This window comes from Ictidomys tridecemlineatus, chromosome 10, assembly GCF_052094955.1.
Source record: "Ictidomys tridecemlineatus isolate mIctTri1 chromosome 10, mIctTri1.hap1, whole genome shotgun sequence".
Classification (NCBI taxonomy): domain Eukaryota; kingdom Metazoa; phylum Chordata; class Mammalia; order Rodentia; family Sciuridae; genus Ictidomys; species Ictidomys tridecemlineatus.
Genome location: NC_135486.1, coordinates 55,932,828 through 55,957,494, shown reverse-complemented (window position 1 = coordinate 55,957,494; position 24,667 = coordinate 55,932,828). Strand labels below are relative to the sequence as shown.

General features: G+C 33.8%; 1 protein-coding gene across 12 annotated transcripts in view; it reads right to left on the bottom strand.

Moving 5' to 3' along the window:
- Nucleotides 1-24,667, bottom strand: part of Akt3 (AKT serine/threonine kinase 3) — a 267,691-nt gene that overhangs the window by 4,671 nt on the left and 238,353 nt on the right. For all 12 annotated transcript variants that reach the window (XM_078022976.1, XM_078022977.1, XM_078022982.1 and 9 more), the window contains one exon: nucleotides 5,721-5,823. In XM_078022976.1, the coding sequence (XP_077879102.1) occupies nucleotides 5,721-5,823 (103 nt within the window). The remainder of the gene's footprint in view (nucleotides 1-5,720; nucleotides 5,824-24,667) is intronic.

The window sequence follows — 24,667 nt, the reverse complement described above, 5'->3', positions numbered from 1 at the left end:
AATTAATCAAAATCAAAAGCTTTTTCTTCAAGCAAAATAACTCTATTTCTTCAAATCTATATCAGAGGTACATTACCAATTCTTTTTACTTTCCAGCCTCTCCAGGGAATACCAACTTCATATAAGGAGAGCAAGAAGAGAGGCCAGACTTAATGTAGTGCACACTGATCCTGTCACCCCACCAAAAACGGCACTTTGCCTTCATCTGAAGAACAAACATCTCTGCTCTGTTTTTTCTTTTCTCCCTGGTCTTGTTTTCTGTAGTTTGTTACTAATGCAGAAGATTCTCAGAAATGGATCCAACTTGGTAGTAACGAAAATTTGTAACTTCTAATGTACCACAAAAATATTAACTGTATAATCAACTGGCAGAATCAAAATTTAAGGCAGTATGTGTGGCTCCTTCTTCTGTGTGGGACATGAACTCTGAGGGCCTTGCTCTGCAAACGGACTGCCAGCATTTCCAGATAGTGCTCAGGCTTAGGGAAACCTCTATCTCTATAAAATTTTGGTTCAGTACCAATCAAATCATGTGCATCTTTCTGATCAAACACCTTCAGCAATATTTTCTGCTGCATGAAATCTAGGAGGATCTGGGGAACGATGACATATCTACTACTGAGTTGCACAATATAAAAACTCTCAAGAAAAAGCAGCTGAAATCTTAATTAAGTGTTCAGACACTGACATGTGACAATCACATTTCAAAGAAACAGTTTTTCCCACTAACAGCTTTGTTTTCCTGGGTGTTTCTACACTCAGCAAATGTGCAGTGAGCCCTGGACACCATGTGTGGGTAAGTTTGGAGCTTATCCCCCTCAGCCAGTGAAGGGCAAAGGCTTCCCTGGCTCCCTGTGCTATGACCAGGCCTCATCTTAGGCTGGCAAGGTTCAGCATTGGATTATGCAGGTACTCCTCATGGGCAGGTACTGCATTTCCTTTTGGAGGATGAATTTTTGCTGGATGTAAGCTGAGAATTAAGACAGTTTTCCTTCTGTCACTTCAGCAACAAAATTGAAAATTTCACAGATTATCTTTGGGGGTTCTATATCTTGATATTCTTTAAATCCACTGATCACTTGATCACTCCTGCTCCCTTCTGTTTTCTCAGAATTGGTAACAGTGAAGGTTGACTATCTGATCATGGCCCAACTGGGCATCAGCTTGGAAAGGAAGGCAGGGGCATCTCTTGGGCCCTCAGTGCTACTGGGGCAGGTGGGACTGTAGTATGAGTGAGGTGGGGGAAGGGACAATAAATCGTCTGAGTTTACTGCTACAAAAGGACCTCCACAGGTACAACAATAATGATGAACATGAACTAAATAAACAAACACACATCTGGAAAAAGAAAACAGGATGATCAACTCAACAATTTCTGGATCCCTGGATCCAAGGTGCACCAGGTCCCCAATTTTCTTAGAGCATTTAACAAATTATATAGCAGTAAAAGTGACCAAATCTCAAAGAATTTCTTTTTTTTTGTAAGAGGAAGGCAGAGGACCATTAATGGATGTAACAAAAGACAACACATTCCAAAATCTGTTCAATTAATTAACACTAGTGAGGACAATCTGGCATGTTACTGCAGTTGTTTGCAGAAAATGGAACATTTTGCCTTTCTTAACTGCTGATTTGTTCTGGAAAATAACTTCATTCTTTTTTTATAGAAGCAAGATGGCAAGTGGGAAGACAGTTGCTGACCAACCGTACTGCTGTGGACTTTCATGAACAAAACCTCAGTGTATGCCAGCTGTTAGAGCTGCCAGAATTTCTTACCTGTGCCACTATTCAGAGCTGCCCAAAGAACAGATTATATTCAAATGTGATCCCAGTTTGGGTTTCACTGACTCCTTTTATCTGTCCCTTAAGGGAATGCAGGATAGATCCAGGGATTATCAAACTAAAAACATTGCTCTAGTTCTAGTAGAACCTGAGACTATAGCTATCAGTCCTTAAGGCCATCCTTTCCTATAGGGAGCCAGGGGAGGCATGACTGGTCAGTTCTGGGTAACAGGAGAGGGCCTGCAAACACATGTGTGCCTGTTGTGCAGAAGTGCACTCTACAGAGCACTTTCATCTTCCATCATCCCTACAGGTTCTTAATAGAAGAGTGAACCCACAAATCTACTGTGCTCTACCTGCCTGGACTATGGGGGATACTGCTGGGCTCCTGTTCTGTATTGTCCAGAACCTCACCCTACTTCTGATATCCACAAAAGACAGGCTTCCATAGGCCTTGCAGGGGGCTGATATCCATCATGGAGATTAGTATAATGTATGGGCTTCCTGTCTCTGTCTCAGTGTAGAAACAAATCTAAAATCCCTCAAAGACACTGAAGCTTATTTAGCATGACCCACATCTGAGATGACATATATTCCTTTCAGAAAAGAGGTGCTTAGTGATAAAACATGACAAATCAGGAAAAACACTCTTGTTGGCTTTCATATTGTATCATCATTTAATCAAGCTGAGGAACTAGGTTCAAATTATGTTCTAGAAAAACACTGCTGAGGGCCTTAAGGTACCTTCTAATATTTTAATCTCATTTCAGAAGTTCTAGAAACAACAATAAAATGCACACAAGTGACAAATTCTCATCAGGACAACTGCCACAAGTGCTTGGAGTTCAGGATAAAGCAGATAAGATGAATTGTTCAGATTTTCTGTTCTTTGACAGCAAGGGCTTTAAAATTCAAGGCAAAAATGAAATAACAACTGACTAGCTATGAAGGTCTTGATAACCATTTTTATTTAACTTATTTGTAACTTGGTAGATTTTTCAACTTTTGTTGTGGTCTTTGTAGCCTTATATTCCCTAGCATCCTACTTTAGTCAGTCTCTTCCCCACAGCCCTTCACTCACCATTATCCCCTTTAGCTACCTGTTTATTGTATTGGCCTATTGTCACTCTTCAGGTAGAAGAAAACAGAAAAAGTAACACTATAGACTGGTTAATCTAGTGACTGAGTAAATCAAAATTAGGGGTTATTCACACTTAGAGAAGTCTCTTTCTTAAAGAGATGGTTTCTCAGGCACATAGCAAACACAGGACTCCTAGAGACCATTTATTTCTCTACTTATTTTTTCCAGAAGACAAAATGACCTGTCACATCCTAGAGCTAGTAAAGATAGAACACAAGATGGTTCCTCAGGTCTGAGCCCAGGGTTTTTTCATCTTCACTTGTCTCCCAAACTTTCACTTTTAAATTTCAGAAATAAAATATCTATTCATGATTTTGCATTTACAGAGCCCACCTATTTCTATGACATCCAAAATAATATATTTAACTGTCCTGAAAAAGTGTCCACAAATGCCAAAAGCCCTGTTTAAGAAAGGAACCAGTCTCAAAGAGGCTGAAGCCATGGACATGTCAAGACCTTCCTATCCCAATGCCCACTGTGGATATGGAGTGGGGAAGCAAGCCAAGCTCCCATGGGCAACAGCTCTGGGTCCAAGGCCCCCCAGCCCGTTGCCACAGTCTGTGAATTCACACCTCTCGTAAGTATTCATTGAGTACTTACACTAGGGCCAGGCTTCTAGCCAGGAGCTGGGGCAAGCAATGATTAAGAGACACTAGATCCTTCCTCTCAGAGCTACTGTGTCCCAGTGGCATAAATAGAAAACAATAACAACAAAATTAATCAGAAAATTAATAGCAAGTGAAGGTGTCAATGTAGAGAATAAGAGTGTCAGGGGGTAGGGTCAGGAAGCCTGTTCCTTGTACTGAAAGGTTAAAGGTAGATTTCTGATGAAGTAATGTAAGTTTTCTTACAAGAAGTAGCCATTCATGCAAATATCTGGGACACAGAGCATCCTAGGCAGAAAGAACTATAAAAGACCAAAGTCCCAGGGCATAGTGAACTGTGGCATATTCCAGGTATGGCTGGATCATGGGGACTGCGCGGGAAGATAAAATAAAAAGAGGCCTGAGAGGTAGAAGGCCCAGATCTGACAGGGCTGTGTGAGCCAGGGTGAGTAATTTGGATATACAGTGCAATGGGAACCACTGGAAGGATTAGGTTGAGGAATGATGATCTAATTCAATTAGGGTTATATCCAAATGATGGGACTTAGCAAATGCTCTATATTGGTAATTGTCCATGGGTTGCTCCAACAACTCAGTGATGTTGCCCAGCATTTTGAACAATTATATTGCCACATTCCATTCTGGGGCCAGAGACCAAAGATGTCCCATTATTTCTATTCAGATGGCCTGTAAGTTACTTGCCCATGATTCCACAGACTTTTTTCTAACATTGTCTTTAGCTCTTAGTGATACTAAAATTCTAATGGCACTCAGAGCCCACTTCTGCATGCTAATATTTTATAACTTAACCTTGGCATCAGCCAAGTTAGTAAGCTCTGCTCTGGCTGTGACTGACACTAACTAAAGGCCTTAAGTAGCTCAATTTCTCTCTGCATTCCAACTTCTTCACTTTTAAAAAAAGTTTAGAGGTTCTTAACTTCTTAAAAATCTAAAGAAAGAATAAAGAAGTGCACATGCACACATAATTATATCTTTCATCTTAGGGTGCTCACAGTCTCCTTGTTGCCAGGTTATGAACTCCAGATTAGAAGTTTGGGCCCAAATGACTCCTACTTTGTCTTTCAAGACTAACATCAGTTGATTATGACCATTGCTGGAACAGAATTTCACTTTAGTCTTTGCCTCTAACGGGCATTCAGTGTACATGAGCACTAGCAACTAACAGAAGAGGAGAATGTGGGGAACAGAGGACAAGGAAAAAAACATGAACATGATGTCACTGTGTGAGCCTAAGTTGTGTTCCTTGAAGAATTTTTTTAGCTATTCAAATATCACCCTGACAATCAATCCTACCCTTATTCCTAAATAAATAACAGACAGACCTTTGTCAACATGAAAAGGTTTTCAAGTTATATCTGGTAAGCTTTCCTTTAATTAAAGTCCAGTTATTTATGGTGTTTCTCAAAGTGTGGAGCATACTCTAATGTATGTGGAATAATTTGTGGTGGTACATGAACATACCGTTTAAGAAATATAAAATATAATTTATGTGTATAAAAATTAATAGCAAACTAAATTATGTCTTCACAGATATTACTGCTTAAGAGAATGATAATTTAGAAGGAGTGTCTCACCATTAAATAATGGCCAGATTAGAATTGACACAATTTTGAATGTGGCATGTGAATGAGAAAGGTCTTAGAAATGGAGGCTATAGAATCCTTCCAGGTGATGTCAAAAAGAATCTACTGGAGAATAGTGAGGAAGGGCTAATCAGTCTGTAATTTCATTTACAATAATTATACATGTCATTTTTCCTTCTCAGAAAAGCTTTTCTTGCAGCCACCTTTGGTATTTACACAAAGGGAACTCCACAATCTTAAATGAAAAAGAATAAAAGTCACTATGGAATCTGGTCTTGAAATAATCAAATGAACCAGGGCATGGTGGTGCAAGACTGCAATACCAGTTAATTTGGGAAGTTGAGGCAGGAGGTTTCCAAGTTTGAGCTAGCCTGAGCAATTTAGCAAAACCCTGTCTCAAAATTAAAAAATAAAAAAGACTAGGAGACTAGGGGTATCTAGGGGTATAGCTTAATGGTAAAGTACCCCTGAATTCAATTCCCAGCCAAAACAACAATGACAACAAAAACAAACCAAATGATCTTTTAAAAATATCTATTTTCTTTAATAATTTTAGACTGTTATCAGTTACCTTCTAAATTTACTTACATTTTTCAGGTGGTGTTATTGTAATAGTCTGAGCTGTGAATTCTTCATCAAAATATCTGGTATCTGTCTCAGATGTTACTTGAGGCTTAAAAGGAGGTACAAGCTGCAAGAAGAAAAGGAAGAAAGAGTGAGTATTGTTAACTAAGTTCAATTTAGCAAAATTGATTTCAAGGATAAAATTAGAGAGCAAATAGTAGAAGGAACAATACAAAAGACTGAGTCACAGATAGGGTGTGTGGCTTCCCCATTAATAGTCTGAAGACAGAACGGTGAGTTCTTGGCTGTTCTGTATAAAAATTTGAGAGATTATGTGAAACAGAACAACAAGGACCTATAAAATAGGGTGGGAGGAAGATACTGAAAAAGATTTCCTATTTTTGTTGTTGTTAAAAAACGTATGTGCAAAGCATAACATTGTGGCTTTTCTTTCCTCTCCTCTATGTGCTTGTCTAAAGAGGTCAGTATTAAAAATATGACAATACAGTTTTCACTATGTCACGGGTAGTGTGCTGAACTTCATAAAGAACTCTGCATATTTGAGAGAGGCATTTATCCCTGCCCTTGGCCTGGACTAAGGACTCATGTAGCCCTAGAAGTTAGATGTAAAATTCTGCTCATAGCTTTTACTGGATACTCAAAGGGAACAGTGCCAAAAAAGATATTCAGAGTAACTTCTTTAGGACTGACAGAGCTGGGCTCAGTGGGTCCTGCAGCAGGCATAGGAGTGGGAAAAACAAAAAACACACAGGCTGTTGAAGGTTATAAAAGCCAGATCCACTTGAACCTCCACAGGCCAGGAGGTAGCTGGGCTGTCACAGGGTTCCTACTTCTCAGGGCTCTGACTCTTGGAAACAGGGAATGCTTAAAGATTATTTTAGTTTTGAAACACAGGATGCCTAATTCCACAGCCTGGAGTCACACTGTATGCTCTGATAAGCACAGAATACAATTCAGGACAGAATACGATTCTCATAGCAATAGGAAAATGGCAAACAAGAATGACAGAAATTAGGATGTTTTATAAAAAAATTTATAGAAACAAATACACAAATTAGCTTTAGATCATTGTTTTCCCACTCTCACTGTCACCAATTTTATATTAAATAAAAAGACAAAAGCTTTTAAATTATTCTCTAGACAGATTACTTTTTTGAAAAATTGGGAGATGAGCGGAGTTAAAAGCATGTTTTCAAAATAGAGAACCACATTTCAGTTTATAGCACATGTTACAAAGCATTTTGAATCTTTTTAACACTTTTTCTCTGTTTGCCCACAGTACAAAAGTATTCTAAGGTCTCATTTTTAGCAAGCACTCTTTTGGGGATGGAACCAAATTCAGGTTCTATTCATTAGCTACAATGACTACTAAGAACAATATGGCTCTTCTTTCAGCATCCTTCAACCCCTCAGAACACATTTCCTTCTAGCTATTTTGTTAAGATGACTGGACATTAGCAATCGGGCCACTCCACTGATAGAAACCTTACTTTTTCCATTCATAAATTGGTGTATTCTCTTCACCAGCATAACATATATGCACACAAGAACACAGGCAATACACACTTGAGAAGTTCTGGTTTTCTTTTTAGAAAACTGAGGGGTAGTTTCCTCTACCTGGCAGGAAACTGGGAGACCAAGCTGCTGATTGGGAGAATGAGTCCTTCTAACTCACCATTCTAAGAATGTGCACCAAAGAGATCTTCATTATTGCATTCTAAAGATAACAACAGTACATTCTTTTGGCTGAAATGGGCAGTGGAACTAGGTTTTACACAACTCTGACCATCCTTAACATCTCCATCCTTCTGAGGTAAAAAACCTAAATCTGCCTTCAAATTAGGGGAAAACTACTGCCCTTTTAGATGATCACCTTTAAAAAGCTGAATCATAGTTTCAAAAAGAGTACGAAGGAGCGTAATGGTCTGTACAAATGTGAAGTTACTAGCAAGGACTTTCCTTATTATACATATCCAATACTCTCTCCATTACCTTCTATCTCACACTGCTCTAATTTCCTTCAAAAACCATTTCAACAGCTGATACACCTATATGTGCTCTAATTTCCTTCAAAAACCATTTCAACAGCTGATACACCTATATATGTACACCTATACACACATACATACATTTGTCTACCTTCATCATCACACCACACTCCCAATAAAACACAAGTTCTATGATGGCTGGGACTTCAAAAAAAAAAAAACAGTTCTTAGGCATAATTAACAACACTATAATTAGCACATACAAAGAACACACAATTTATATTGACATACCTAAATACCCATGAAACTGTCATCACAATCATGATAGTGAACATGTCCATCACTTGCAAATGTCTTTTTGTCCCCTGTGCAGTTGTATCCTCTATTCAATCCCTCTTCAGGCAATGACTGATAAGATCTGTCATGATAGATTTGTATTTTCTAGAATTTTTATAAACAGAATCATATAAGATGTACTCCTTGTATTCTTATCATTTAATATGATACTATGCCATTCATCCATATTACCACATGTATCAAGGATTTACCCATCTTATTTCTGGGTAATATCCCACTGTATATATATAACACAATTTATCCATTCACCTGTTGATGGACATCTGGGTTGCTTCCAGTTTGGGGTTATTACAAATAAAACTGCTATGAAGCTTTATGTCCAAGTCTTTGTATAGGCATTTAAATTAATTTTGGACAAATATCAAGGGGTAAAATGGCTGGGTCTTACAGCAGGTGTACATTTGACTTTTTAAGAAACTATCCAACTATTTCTCCAAGTGGCTGTACCATTTTACATTAATGCCAACAGTATGTTAGTGTTATAGTTGCTCTGTGTTCTTACCAAAAATGGTTTGGTAAAACCTTTTCAATATTAAACATTCTAATATGTGGTGGTACATCACTGTGTGTGTGTCTGGCACCAGGGATTGAACGCAGGGGCACTTAGACACTGAGCCACATCCCCATCTCTTTTTAAATTTTTTAAATTTTGAGACAAGGTCTCACTAAGTTGCTGAGGCTGTCCTTGAGGATTGTAGAATCCTCCTGCCTTAGCCTCCTAAGTTGTTGAGATTACAGGCTTCATTGTGATTTTAAATTTACATTTCCTTATTGGAAAATGATGCTTAGCATTTTTCATAATTTTATTTCTTCTTTGGGTTAAGTATTCTACTATTTAGCTATTTTTCTTGTCATCAGATCTCCAGAGTTCTTTACATACCCACATGCATGTCCTTTTACCACATTTTTGATTTACAACTATTCTTCTAGTTTGTGGTTTTTCCTTTCATTCTCTTTATAATGCTTTTGAGGAAAATTAAGTTCTTCATTTTGATGAAGTCTGATTTACAATTTTTCCTTATGAATCATGTTTTTGTTTTTATCTAAGAAATCTCTGTACATCGCAATTATTCAGTTTCTTGTATGTTTTTCTGTAGAAGTTTTACATTAGGGCTATGATCCATTTTCAGTTAATTTTATACTTGGTGCAAATTTTTAAAAATATGAATGTTCAATAAATTGAACTGTCTTTGTACTTTCATCGATAGGCAACTGACCATACAGGTGTAGGTCTATTTCCAGATTCTCAATTCTGTTGCCTTGATCTCTTTGCCCACCTTTATGCCAATAACAAACTGCTTTGATTACTATGACTAAATGTGGAGTTTGAAGTCAGGAAGTGTAGGTGCTCAAACTTTATTATAGATGTCAAAGTCATTTTGTCTACTTTCAGATCTTGTATTTCCATATTCATTTTAGAATCAATCTGTTAATTTTTGCAAAATAGATCTTGATTAGGATTGGTGAATTTATGTATCAATTTAGAGATAACTGACAAATATATCGATTCTTCTAATCCATAAATATTGACAATAAAGCTCTGCATTTATTTAAGTCATTTTTAAGTTCTCTCAACAGTATTTGTCAGTTTTCACTATGAAAGTTTTTCATATCTTTTGCAAAAGATATTAATTACCTTATATTTCTTTTGCCACTGAAAGTGATATTTATATGTATTTTCCTCTTGATTGTCTATTGCTACTGTATGAAATCACATTTATTTTTATATTCTGCAAACTTGTATATACTTTGTATCAAGAAACCCTGGATTAAACCTCAGTAGCTTTTGGTAGATTCCAACAGATTTCCCACATAATCATACTGTCTACAAATAAAGACAGATTTACTGCTTTCTTTCTGATGTGTACATATTTTCTTCCTTTCTCTTGACTTATTGTATTGATTTAAATTTCCAGCACGGCAAACAACTTTTCCTTAAAAAAGCATTCAGTCTTTCTCCATCAGCTGTGAATTTTTCTTAGATGCAACTAATCAGGTTGAAGAACATTCCTGTTCCTAAATTACTGGGAATATTTAATTTTATTTTGTTTTAAAATCAGAAGTGAATATTGGACTTTCTTGAGTGCTTTTTTCATCTAGTGAGACAATAATTTCTTAGTTTGTGAATATTTATTATACAATGACTTTAAAATTTTTTTCTTTTTTTTAGTTGTTGATGGATCTTTATTTTATTTATATGTGGTGCTGAGAATAAAATCCAGTGCTTCACAACTGCTAGGCAAGAGCTGTACCACTGAGCTACAGCCCCAGCCACAGTGACTGACTTTTGAATGTGAAATCGACACTTATTCCTAAACCTAATCTAACTTTCCTATGTACATATAGGAAATCTGAAATCTGAACATCGTGTTTGTCCACAAGACTGGGATCCTGATTAGAATAAGACATACTCTGTTTGTATAAACATGTCAAAAGATACTGTACTGTCATGTATAACTAAAAAAGAAAACTTTTTTTTTTTTTTTTTTTAAAAAGCTAGTAAAAAAAAAACCATTTAGTGGGCTGGGATTATAGTTCAATGGTAAAGCACTTGTTAGCACTACATATAAATAAGTAAAAAACAAAGGTCAATTGACAACTAAAAAACATTTTTTAAAAAACCCACTTAGTGATGATGCTGAATTGAATTTGATTTGCTACAATTATGTTAAGAATTTTTGCATGTAAAAAATGACTGCATATATTTTCATTAAGAAAAGTAGGCACATTAAAAATGCTGGGAAAAGTACTAGAAGAAAAAAAAAGAAATTGTTCTATTGTTTTTTTTGTAATACCTTTGACTACTTTTGGAATCAGGCTGGCCTCATAGAATGAAGTAGAAAATATACCTTCATCTTCGATTTTCTGTAATAATTTACACATGATTAATACTGTTCCTTAACTGTTTGGTAGAATTCATTGGTGAAGTCAAATAGATCTGGAGTCTTCTATGTGAGCAGGAGTTCAAATACAAATATAATTGATTTATGACTTCTATGTTATCCATTTCTTCTTGGTTACTGGCGTCTTTCAAGGAATTTACCCATTTCAGGTATTGTTGAATTTAATACCATAAAATGATACATAATATTTCCATTTATACACTGGAGCAAAGTGCCTCTCTAATATATTAAAAATTTGTTTTCTCACCATTCTAATGGGTTAGAAAAGTATTAATTATAATGATCTTATCAAAGAACTAGTTTTACTTTTCATTAACTTTTTTCCTATTATTTTCAGTTTCTATTTCACTGATGGCTGTCCAAATCTTTATTATTTTTTCTCTTTCTGGACTTAATTTGTGCTTCCTTTTCTAGTTTAATTTGGAAGCTAAGATTATTGAACTTTGACCTTTCTTTTCTAATATAGTCATTCAGTACTATAAATTTCCCTGGAAGTATTGGTTTAGTTGTATCACAAAGGTGAACAAGTTTTGTTTTCAGTTTTAGTCAGTTAAAAATGTTTTTAAATCTCCATTCTGATTTCTTCTTTGACTCATGCATTATTTAAAATTATATTTCACTTCCAAATATTTGGGAATTTTATATGAATCTTTCTGTTTTAATTTCATTTAATTCAAAGAGAATAGGCTTTAAATTATTTGAATCCTTTATACTTCATAGAGTTGTTCTCTTCAAAACATGTGTGACTTTGAAATATTTTTTGTGACTTTGAAAAGCATTAGTGTTCCCTTATTAGGCAGAGTATTCTATACATATCAGTCAGATCAAGTTGGTTGACAGTATTGTTCAAATTCCCTTTACTTCTTCTAGCAATTATTTGAAAGTGAGTATTGAAATTTCTCGCTTTAATTGTGGGTTTGCCTATTTTTCCTTATAGTTCTATTAGGTATTTTAAATTTTGTATAGTTATTAAGTGTGTAACTCATTAAAATTATGTTTTTTTTTTGTTTTTTTGTTTTTTTTTTGTTTTTTTGTTTTTTTTTTTTTGGTGCTGGGGATCAAACCCAGGGTCTTGTGCATACAAGGCAAGCATTCTACCAATTGAGCTATATCTCCCCACCCCCCCGCCTTTTTTTTATACTGGAGATTGAACCCAGGGACACTTTACTTATATCCCTAGACCATTTTGTTTTATGACAGGATCTCACTATGTTGCTGATAGTCTCACTAAATTGCTGAGGCTGATCTCAAACTTTTGATCCTCCTGTTTCAGTCTTCTGAATTGCTGGCATTATAGGCAAATGCCACTATGCCCAGATATGATATGTGATAAAATAGTCCCTTTATTATTATTATTATTAAATTATCTTCTTTTTCTCAGTAATATTATTTTCTTTGAAATTCACTTTGTAATATTAATATAGCCACTCCACTTTTCTTTGGATTAATGTAAGCATGGCATGTAATTTTTCCTTTCATTTGCTTGTATCTTACATTTAATATAGATGGTTCTTGCTTTTTACCTATAACTAAAAAAGTTATAGGTAAAAAGCAATTTTTTGTCTTTTAATTTCTTGTCTTTTAATTAATTATGTTATTTAGCTTATTTACATTTAATGTGATCACTAACATGACTATCCTTGGGTTATGTTAAACTATCATCTTGCTATGTGTATTCCATTTGACTCATCATCTCTTTTGCACTAATGCTGATCTCCAAATTCTTAAAACACTGGTAGCATTAGCAGTATTTGTTGAGTAAATGAATCAATAACTCAATCTTAGAGCTGAGTGGAATGTCAAAGAGCATATAGTCTGCCAGTTTAGAGATAAGGAAATTAATGTAGACATTGGCAAATAACAACTAGAAGAAGAAAAACTTAGATCTTCTGATCTCAGGGGCTTTCTTATATAGCTCTTGTAATATGGAAAACTTTAGATGAAAACTGCTTTTGCTTTTGAATCCTTGTTTAGAGTCAAGATACACATGTTGGGAACTAGGCCTTCTCACCCCTCACCATGCACAGAAGCATATTAGACCAGTCAGTGAAATATGAACAACCATAGGGGGAATCAAAGACCCTACATTATATACATGGGGAAAGTTGTGGAGTAAGGCTTTAAAAACAAATAAAATAAAAACATATCAGTATAGTACTTGAACAGAGGCATCCCCACAAAAATCATCAAGGATATCCAGACTTTGGATTTCATGATAAATTACCTGAACATATATTTTCAAGTAAACAAGTTGAACAAATTTCAAATATCTTATTATTATGAGCAAAGCAGTCTCCCCCTCAAATTCATGTGTCCAAGATATAACTCCCAGAACCTCAGAGTGAAACTGACTTTGGAGACAAGGTCTTTAAAGAGGTGACTGCATTAAAATAAGGTGTCAGAGTGGTACGAAATCCAATTTGACTGATGATCTTATAAGAAGAGGGAATTTGGATACACAAGGGGATATCAGGTGTACATATTAACTGAGGAAAGATCATATGAAGCTATAAGGAGAAGATGGCCATCCTTAAACCAAGGAGACAGGTCTCAGAAGAAATCACACCTCCTGGTAGTTCAATCTTCCAGCCACCAGAAATGTGAGAAAATGATTTCCCTTGTTTAAACTATACATGCTGTGATATTTTGTTATGGCAGTCCTAGCACATCAATATGTTAATTTTCTATTTTGGCTTTAAACCAATATTTTAATTTCTTCTTCCTTTTCCTTTAGATATCATTCTCAAAATACTCATATCAAATGATACAATGTAAATTCTCACTTAGAAGTAATAAATTCAGAAGTATTTAACTGAAAATCTCAGCTTTTATATGCTTACTCAATAAGTAGCTATAACATAATTAACTGCAAATTGACCTATTTTCCTGACAAATGCATTAACTTGGAACAGATCTTTCTTTAAGAGATAATTAGTTTTCAGAAAATGTAGTTCTTAATGATTTAAACAATAAGATCAAGGTTCTGGGCTCAAGACATCACTTTTCATTTACTGAAAAGGCACATTTAAAGTTGGTTTATTTGTGCAATCCCAGGTCCTTTTAGATGTGGTTTCTTAAATCCTTTTCACACTGATCTTCTAATAAATTTTAAATGTTACCAAATTACTTTACCACTTACCATCTTTCTAAAAGTAAATATTTGTGTGTTTCTTTGCAGTGTAAGTGAAAGAATGTAAAGATTCTTCTTTTTTTTTAATATTTATTTTTTAGTTTTCGGTGGACACAACATCTTTGTTTTTGTATGTGGTGCTGAGGATCGAACCTGGGCCACAAACATGCCAGGCGAGGGTGCTACCGCTTGAGCCACATCCCCAGCCCAAAGATTCTTCTTAAACTTGTCACAAAAATTCACTTTTGTTATTTCTGGTAAGATTGGAATGCCAACGTGGGTGTATAACACCAAAGTCTTGAATGTATCTTCCTAGACCTTTTCTAGCAAGAAATCACTTGCTATTATCTAGTATGTATATTCTTTCTTGTACTTTCAGTTTTAGGTGCTTAAGAAATAGGAAGTAGAACTTAAAATTTTCTGGGAAAGCTGACATAGACAGTAATCATGGTACCTTAATTGCCTTAGAAACTGTGGTTATACTCACAATTCAGTGTTGGCATACATGAATCAAAATACTTGGAATATAGATATTTGCAGTAAAGATTGCCAACACTATTGAAAGCTTAGAATGTTCCATAGATAGCAACCTGGTGCTGATTTTTGAAAGCATAGCTAAGCTTTAAGGGGGGATTCTGCTTTGTTTAACTTCTATTGCTCCTGAAAAACTGGCTTTCTGTTGTGCATGTGTTTGTATGCATGCATACAAGAATATGAAAGAAGATTTATGTAAAAAATTTAATATATCTACAGCATATATTATTTAATTATGTTTTATGCTAAGTTTTGCCACACCAATAAATCCTTGATATAAAAGTATGAACTCAAATACCAATATTTTATTCTTGCAAAACCACATAATTCTAATTGAAGTTCAGAGTGCTGACCTTAATTCTACAAAAACTTGTACCAAAGGGTTCAACATATACAAATTTATATACAAGTACAGTGTCATAAATTGGACCATCAAAAGGAATATTATGGCTATGTTAAATACTAAATGTCAATATTAAATATTAATAGTTTGCTTTTCCTATTGAAATTTTGAAGGACTTGTTAATATACAACATGGGCAATTTGCACTGCTTTAAAAGTAATTCCCAGAAAATTGAACTCATATTTTCATTTTTTGATACATTTTCTCATTTAAAAAGAACTTCACAAACACTCATTTCATTGACCATAGGTCTAGGGATAGGTAGTGCTGCTCATAAACATCAACGGTAAATTAAATTATTTGAAGACTTCAGTTATGATTGGAGAGGATTCACTTATTAAAAAGGGCTCTCATGGGCTGGAGATGCGGCTCAAGCGGTAGCACACTCACCTGGCATGCGTGTGGCCTGGGTCCGATCCTCAGCACCACATACAAACAAAGATGTTGTGTCCGCCGAAAACTAAAAAATAAATGTTAAAAAAAAATTCTCTCTCTTTCTCTCTTTAAAAAAATAAAAGGGCTCCAATGAGTGAAACAAAGGGAGCTTAGAAAGGCAAGTATTAGAAACTCTACTACTACTTTGATGGTAGTGTTATGAACAAGGTACATGTAATTTAAAGTCAGAACTTACTAACAACTAGTGAAATAATCTCTCTTTCCTTCATTGTCCAGCATCAGCAATGTAGAAGCTGCTAATCATTATTTCTGATTAGAAATGTTCAAGAACATGAGTAAAAGTTGAATTAGTATATAAACTAAGGGAAAATCACAGGTGTGCGCGCACACACACACATACACACATTATAGCCCAGTACTCAGGAGAGCTAAAAAGAGGGTCCAGGGGAAGGTGGAGCAGCTATAGGGCTGACCACTGCTACAATGCCATTTTGCTGCAATGATGGATAAAAACATGAAGGAGTTACAAAGCAGCTGCTGCTTTTACCCTCCAAATCTCCTAGGAGAATCTCACAGAGCAAATTTCCAGTTTTAGGAAATGCGGCTCAGTCTAGTCAAATTACATATTACAAAAGCCATCACACAAACAAAAATATCCTGAAAACAGCTAGTGAAATGTAACATAAAACTTCCAAGGGAATAGATATTTAAATACACACTCACTAAACTATCAACTCACAATTTTATATTCAGTGAAAATATCCTTCAAGAATGAAAGCAAAATAAAGACATAATCTGATAAAAGCAAACTTTTTTTTTTTTTTTTTTTTTGCCAGCTGCAGTGTAAGGAATGATTAAGGAAATTCTTTAGGCTGAAAGGGAATGATACCAGAAAAATACTTGAATCCTCAAGAAAAAATTAAGAAACAAAAGTGTTCTGAAATTAATAGTGATGGTTGCAGAAGCCTGTGAATAACCTAAAACTACTGTATGATATGTATATGTTTTAAAGTGAATTATATCTCAATAAAGTTAATTTAAAAAAAACAAATCAAGAGCATTGAAAATGGTAAATAAGGAGAAGAATGAATCATAAAAGTTCTAACTTAGCATCTGGAACAGAGATGAAGATTAATGTTCAAATAGGATCACAGATAATAAAAAATCAAACAGAAAATTAATATAGTGAAGAACGGAAGGTTCACTTACAGAGGGGAGGAAATGTTGGCAAACTATTCATCTGACACAGGATTCATATCCAGAATATAGAAGAAACTAAGAAAACTCAATAGCAGCGCAATAAAACAAGTAACTTAAAAAGAGGCAATTAATTTGAACAGACATTTCTCGAAAGAAAATATACAAATGATCAAAAAGTGTATTAAAAAGTGTTCAACATCACTAGGCATTAGGGAAATCAAATAAAAACCACAAGAAGCTATCTTCAATATTGGCTGATATCAAAAAAGAAAAATATTACAAAGGATGGTAAAGATGCAGAGAAAAAGGAACTTTCATATACTTTGCTGGCAATATAAATTAGCACAGACATTAAGAAAACATTATTGAAAGGCATCTAGGTTGGTTGCAGTTTAGCTCTTGTGAATTATGCTGCCATAAACATTGATATGGCTGTGTCCCTGTGGTATGCTGTTTTTAAGTCCTTTGGGTATAGACCGAGGAGTGGGATAGCTGGGTCAAATGGTGGTTCCATTCCCAGTTTTCCAAGGAATCTCCATGGTGCTTTCCATAATGGCTGCACCATTTTGCAGTCCCACCAACAATGTATGAGTATGCCTTTTCCTCCACATTCTTGCCAACACTTATTGTTATTTGTATTTTTAATAGCTGCCATTCTAACTGGAGTGAGATGTTAGAGTATTTTTTTCTTTTTTTATTAGTTGCACATGACAATACAATGATCTTGACATATCATACATTTGAATCAAATGAGTATAATTTCTCATTTTTCTGAGTGTACAGGTTGCAGAATCACATTGGTTATACAGACATGTATATACATACAGCACTACTAGTGTCTATTTTATTCTGCTGCCCTCCCTATACCCCCTCCCCCCTCCCCCTTGTTGGAGTACTTTTGATTTGCGTTTCTCTACTCACTAGAGATGTTGAACATTTTTTCTTATATTTGTTGACTGATTGTATAACCTTAATGCCCTTTGGTAGATGAATGAATGATGAAAATGTGGTATATATACACAATGGAATACTATTCAGCATTAAAAGAGAATAAAATCATGACATTTGCAGGTAAATGGATGGAGTTGGAGAATATAATGTTAATAGAAGTAAGCCAATCTCAAAAAATCAAATGCCAAATGTTTTCTCTGATATAAGGATGCTGATTTATGAATGATGATTTATGAATTATGGGGTTGAGGGCAGGAAGCATGGGAAGATTAAATGAACTCTAGATAGAGCAAAGGGGAAAGAAAGGATGGGAGGGGGCATGGGGTAGGAAAGACAGTGGAATGAGATGGACATCATTACCCCAAGTACATGTATGAAGACACAAATGGTGTGACTCTACTTTGTGTACAACCAGAGATATGAAAAATTGTGCTCTATATGTGTAATATGGATTGTAATGCATTCTGCTGTCATACATAACAAATTAGAATAAAAAAATTAAAAAGAAAACAGTATTGAAGTCCCTCAAAAAATTAAAAACAGAATTACCAAATGATCTAGCTATATCCCACTTCTGAATATATATCCAAAGGAAATGAAATCAAGTTGTCCAAGCAACAGCTGCATGCTCATGTTTATTGAAGCACTATTCACAATTGCCATGATATGGAATCAATCAAAGTGTCTATCAGCAGTTGAATGAATGGATAAAGAAATGTGGTATATGTACATAGTGAAATACTATTCAACCACAAAGAATGAAATCCTGTCATTTGCAACAAAACAGATGGAAATTATGTTGAGTGAAATAAGGCAGGCACAGAAAAACAAATACTACATGCTCTTAATTATATATGGGAGCTAAAGCTGACCTCAAAGAAGAGAGAATAGTGATGACTAGAGTTTAGGAATAAGAGAGGAAAGAGAGAAGAGGGAGGTTGGAGAATGGGTATCAAAATATAGTTAGCTAGGAGGAATAAGTTCTAGTGTTCTATGGTTCAATAGGGTGACTGTCATTTACAAAAATAAGCAGTAGATCAAAGACTTCAAACACAAATAATACATGTTTAGAGATGGAAATGCTGATTGCTCTGATTTGTCATCACCATTGTATATATCTATTGAATTATCACACTGTATCCCATAAAAATGAACAATTGTTAGGTTTCAATGAGAAAGAAAAAGATAGGAATACTTCCATCAATCCTTAAAAAGAATGAAGTAAAATAATGTTATTTTTCATACTCTTAATCAATCTAATAGATATGTTTGTTCATAATAATAGCAGCAATAATGTATTCAATAACCACAGCTTATGAATAAGTAAAACTAATGACAATAATATTAAAAGAGATAGGAGAATGAAACTTGAATATTGTTATATTGAATATTGTTGTACTACCTGTAAAGTGGTACAGTGCTATCTGTAAATGGATTTAGATTAGTTATAAATGTATACTTTAAACTCAAGGGCAAGATGCAAAAATAAAGTTAAAAAAGAAGTACAAGTGATTCAGTTGATATGCTACGAAGGGGGAAATGCTGTCTTATAAAACTGTTTAATTCAAACTTGAGAAGGTAGAAAAAGAGTAGAAAATACACATAAAGAAATAGAACAGGGCTGGGGATATAGCTCAGTTGGAGAGTGCTTGCCTCACATGCACAAGGTCCTGGGTTCAATCCCCAGAACCACTAAAATTAAATAGAATAAAGACAATGAAAAGAGAAGATATTAATCCAACTGTACGGATATTCACTTTAAATGTCAACAGGCTATATATATACCAGCTTGTAAGACAGAGATATTTAGGGTGAATAAAAAAAATAAGACCAACTAACTCTGTTTATAGAAAACCCATTTTAAACGTAAAGACCAAGACTAAAAGTTAAAGAGTGGAAAATATATGACATGCTCACAGTAATTAAAAGAAATTTAGGACTGGGGATATACCTCAGTTTCGAGCACTTGCTTGGCATGTGCATGATGGGGATCTGGGCTCGATTATCAGCACTGCCAATAAAAAAAAAAAGAAAGAAAGAAAAGGAAAGAAAGGGAAACAAAAAACAAAAACAAAAACCTGGGATGGCTACATTAATCATTAATTTAAGACTAAGCAGACTTGAGAGCAAGGAAACATTATCAAAAACAAAGAGGAACATTATGATAAATGATTCAGTTCTCCAAGAAGGCATAACAATCCCTAATGTGATGTGTCTAACTGCAGAGTCAAAATATCTGAGGCAAAAAAATAATATAATTGAAGGGAGAAACTATTATATTTGAATATCAGTAATAGAATGAGCAGGGTGAAAAATCAGTTAAGAACAAACTCAACTGAATGGAAGCATCAATCAGATATAATCAAGTTATATATAAGAATTCGTCCAACAACAGAAAAGTACACAATCCTCAAGCCCACAGAGAACACTCACCAATTGAGACTATGTTGTGGACCATTAAACATACCTTAACACATAAAAGAATAGAATCATATAAATGTATGTTTTCATGCTACAGTTGAATTGAACTATAAATTGGTCAGAGAAAGCTGGAAAATTCCAAATATTTGGAGTTTAAACAACAATTTTATAAATGACATATGAGTTAAAGAAGTCTCAAGAAAATTTAAAAAATGTTTTTAAGTGAACATGAAAATACAACTTGTTAAAATTCACGTGATACAGTGAAAGCAGTGCTTACAGGAAAATTTACAGCTGTGTATTCACACATTCAAAAGAAAAAAGACTTAAAACAAAACTCAAAAGCAAAGATCAATAAAATTGATACATATCTAGATGTAAACTATTTCTATCAACTCTCTTTGAATTTCAATTTTTTTTCATGTAGATACTATTATATGGAACAAAGATTAAGTTTTTCATTGAAATTATATTATTCTCATTTATACCAAAACAATACTTACCACATTCAATATTTGTGTACTGAACTCTACTTAGACCCAAATTATTATTGTCTGCTTTTTAAAAAAAATGAAATTTGACCATTGAACTTATGTTTAATATTATTTTCTCCTATTTTCAGTGTTAATTTTTTTTAGGTGAGATTCTTATAAGGAACAGTGTAGGTATATTTTGTTCTTAACCTAATTTGAAGGCTTTTAAAGCTTAAGTATTTATATCTTATGCTATAACTAATATTGGTTTTGACAGCCACCTATTTTATATCTTCAGTACAATGCCTCATGACCCTAAGAAAACAGTAGTTATAATGTGAACACCAAACTATCTAGATATTTGAAACATCTTTCTTTGACTCAAGTTTAAAAATGAGCCACCATAGAAGCGTGACAAGAAAAATCTATGTGAAGCTACCTAGAAACAAATTTTAGCCTTTCATTTCTTTCTCTGTTAGTATTCCTGTTATATACAACAATAATAATCACTACCATCTGCATAACTGCCATTACCACATTCTTCAGGTCAAAATATGTAACTAGAAAAAATAGTGAGAGTCACAATAAAGTTCTACTGTGACATTTCATAATTGATTGATACCTTTTGCAAAAATGTGTCCTCATGAAGGAGAAAAGTCATGTGATTGTTGCAATGTATAAAGAAGAACATTTAACAAAATTCAACACCCATTCATGGTAAAAGAGCTCAGTAAACTAGAAATAAAAGAGAATTTCTTAAGCTGAGGTTGTAGCTCAGTGGTAGAGCGCTTGTCTTGCAAGTATGAGGCACTGGGTTCACTCCTCAGCACCACATAAAAATAAATAAAAAATAAAGATATTGTGTCCATCTACAACTGAGAGAGAGAGAGGTGGGGGGAGGAGAAAGAAACTTCTTTAACTTAATCCAGGAGGAATGAAGAAAATTACACTAACATCATACTTTAAAATATTATGCTGAAATAATTTTAAGCTTCAGAGAATACTTCTAAAAATAGTGCAGTTACCATATATTATCTACCTTCCTCTAATGTTAACATCTTATATACCCCTATCAAAACTAGCATCAATACAATATCATTAGCTATATTACTCACTTTACTTAGATTTTCCCCCTCAAAATACTCCAGGCTTTTTTTTTTTTTCATTTTCCCCTTAGCAGCCCTAGAATCAACTACTACTTCTCCAAGGAAACTTGGTTTCTTTCATTGGCAAATGATATTTAGAAATCTATATCTGGAGCTGGGGATATAGCTCAGTTGGTTGAGTGCTTGCCTCACAATGCAAAGGCCCTGGGTTCTATCCCCAGTACCACACACACACACACACAAAAAAAAAAAAAAATAGAAAGAAAGAAAGAAAAGAAATCAACCTCTGGCTATGTGGCTGCTAGATGTGCTTATAAACATTATATTTAACCATAAAAGATGTTCTCCCTAAGATCTGAAACAAAGTCAGGACTTTGTTTGACACATGATTTCTATTCAATACTGTAGAGGAAGTTCTAATCAATACAATAAGGCAAAAGAAGATAAAATGCATCGAGATTAGAAATGAAATAAAAACTGTAATTATTTACAAATGATCTGATTATGTCTGTAGAGAATCATAAATGAACTTCAACAAAAGCTACTATAACCAAAAAGTGATTATTTTAAGTAAGCTCCATTTGAATTACTTATTTATAATTTGTACCAACTCTTCTTCAAGAAAAAAAACTTCCACTTCAAAAACAGTAATATTTAAATTCAACTTTTTAAAAGTTAACTCAGTGTTTTGCTGGTGTGGCGAGGGAGGGAGACAAATTTTAATTCATCTTTTTTTTTTAAGGACTTAAGACATATAATGTAGGAGTATACAATCTTTAACAATTCAAAAAAAAAAGGTCATTTCTTTAAAAAAAAATAAATAAAACTGACAGAGCCTTAGCCAGGCTAATGAAGAAAAAGAGAAAGAATCTCAAATTACTATAATTCATAATGAAAAAGGAAATGTCATCATGGACACCATTGAAATACAGATGATAATCAGAAACTACTTTGAAAATTTATACTCCAATAAAATAGAAAATTATGAAGACATCAACAAATTTTTGGAGACATATAACGTGTCAAAATTCAATCAGGAGGACATACAAAATTTAAACAGATCAATTTCAAGCAATGAAATTAAATATGCCATCAAAAGCCTACCAACAAAGAAAAGCTCAGGAATAGATGGATTCTCAACCTAGTTCTACAAGACCTTCAAAGAACTTACACCAATATTCCTCAAGTTATTCCAAAAAATAGAAAAGGAGGAAACTTTTACAATCTTTTTTTAATTCAAAATCCCAGTTCTCTTTACACATGCATATACCCCCACTTTTCTAAAATTAAAGAAGTGACCAAATAATAAATGAAAGCTTCCATTTGTACCATTTCATTACCCAATTTTAGGTAATGGTATGGCAACTCCTGGAATTTGGCAACATGTTGGTTGGCTTTGGCCCCTATTAAATCAGGACAAATCACTGGGGAAATTAAAAATAAATAAGAATAATGATGCCTCCATTAGATTAACACTCTTTGAAAAACTAATTAAACATATTTAATTCTTGAAAAAAGGCTTTTTCAAAGTTCAACAACAAAGACCATTCAAAATTGATTCTCTGCAAGTTTTGATACTATTTTTCATGAATAAAGAGCTCAATTATAACTTATTTATTTAATACTTCTATTTAAGAAGGACTGTGTCTTCTGGTTTTGTCAGAATGTTTTTGGGATGATTTTTAATGCAGTCTGGAGGTTGAACCCAGAGCTAACAAATTTGATATGAATTTTAAATAAATATTAAGAAATAACATAAAATGTTGAAGTCAGCAATAAAATTAGTAAACAGAAATATTACAATCATATTATAATTTATACTATAATAATTTATATTATGATGATGTAAGTAAGAGCCATTATTCCAAGATAAACACATCTTAGCTCTCAAAAGCAACTTTTACAAGCTTACAGAATACAAAGTCAACATAAAAAAAATCAATTCTATTTTCTATATATTGGTAGCAAACAAAGTGAAATGAAATTTTAAAATTCTGCTTCCACCAGAAGACATTAAATACTTAAGAATACATATCTTACCAAAAATGTATAAAATCTAAGCATAAAATTATAAAATATTACTGAAAGAAATTAATGATCATGTAATAAATGGAGTGATACACTGGGTTCCTGGATCCAAAAATCACTGTTAAAATGACATTTCTTCCCAAAATGTGAAATTCAACACCATCTCACATAAAATCCTAGCAGATCAACAAACTGAACACTAAATTTAACTAGAAGTTAATTTAGAAATTTATCTAGACATATTCATAGTAGAAAATACACCACTAGAGAATCTTATAAAGCTTTTAAGGTACTGAAGTAATCTGCATCTTATGTGTTACTCTATACGATCAACTTGTCTATTTCCACAAAGGAAATGAGAAGCAAAACTAGGATTGGGACCAGCTCTTCTGACTTCAGTACTGTACTCTTTCAAATTATAGACCATCAATTATAATTAAGGTTAATTGACTTCCTTCTTTGCTCAGAGATTTAGTTTTCCCTTAAAGATACCAGGAACTGTAGGTTTCTTCACCTCTAGATTTGCTGTAATATTTCAAAAAATAGCCAGTAAATCATGTAATAATAGAGCTATGTAAAAAATAATAAATCTCTCAAAGCTTATTAATAAAAATTAGTAAACATACCTCTCATCTTGGAGATGAATTGACCACTTATAAATAAGTTATACATTTCAAAGATATAAGGGCCCCATCAAAATATTCAAATTTATAAATAATTTCATAATTTATAATGCCTCCCAAGCACTAAAGTTTTAAGTGAATTAATGAAATAGCTAATAGTGTTAGATTGGTTCCTTTAATTAAATATAAGAGTGATGGTATAATTTTGCAGTTCTAGAGTATTTGAGTAAACTTAAATTGCCTCATTGAACAAGCACATGAGTAAGCCTGTTAGAAGGTAACTAATCTGTTCATGGAAACTCTGCTCTTTTTGCGGTTGTGTTTTTTTGGGCAAGATACTTTAATTTTACTCAAATTAAATGTCATGTATCTTTAACAATTAAAACAATTTAATTTCTCTCTATATATCATCTAAACTTGTTTTGAAATCTTCTTTT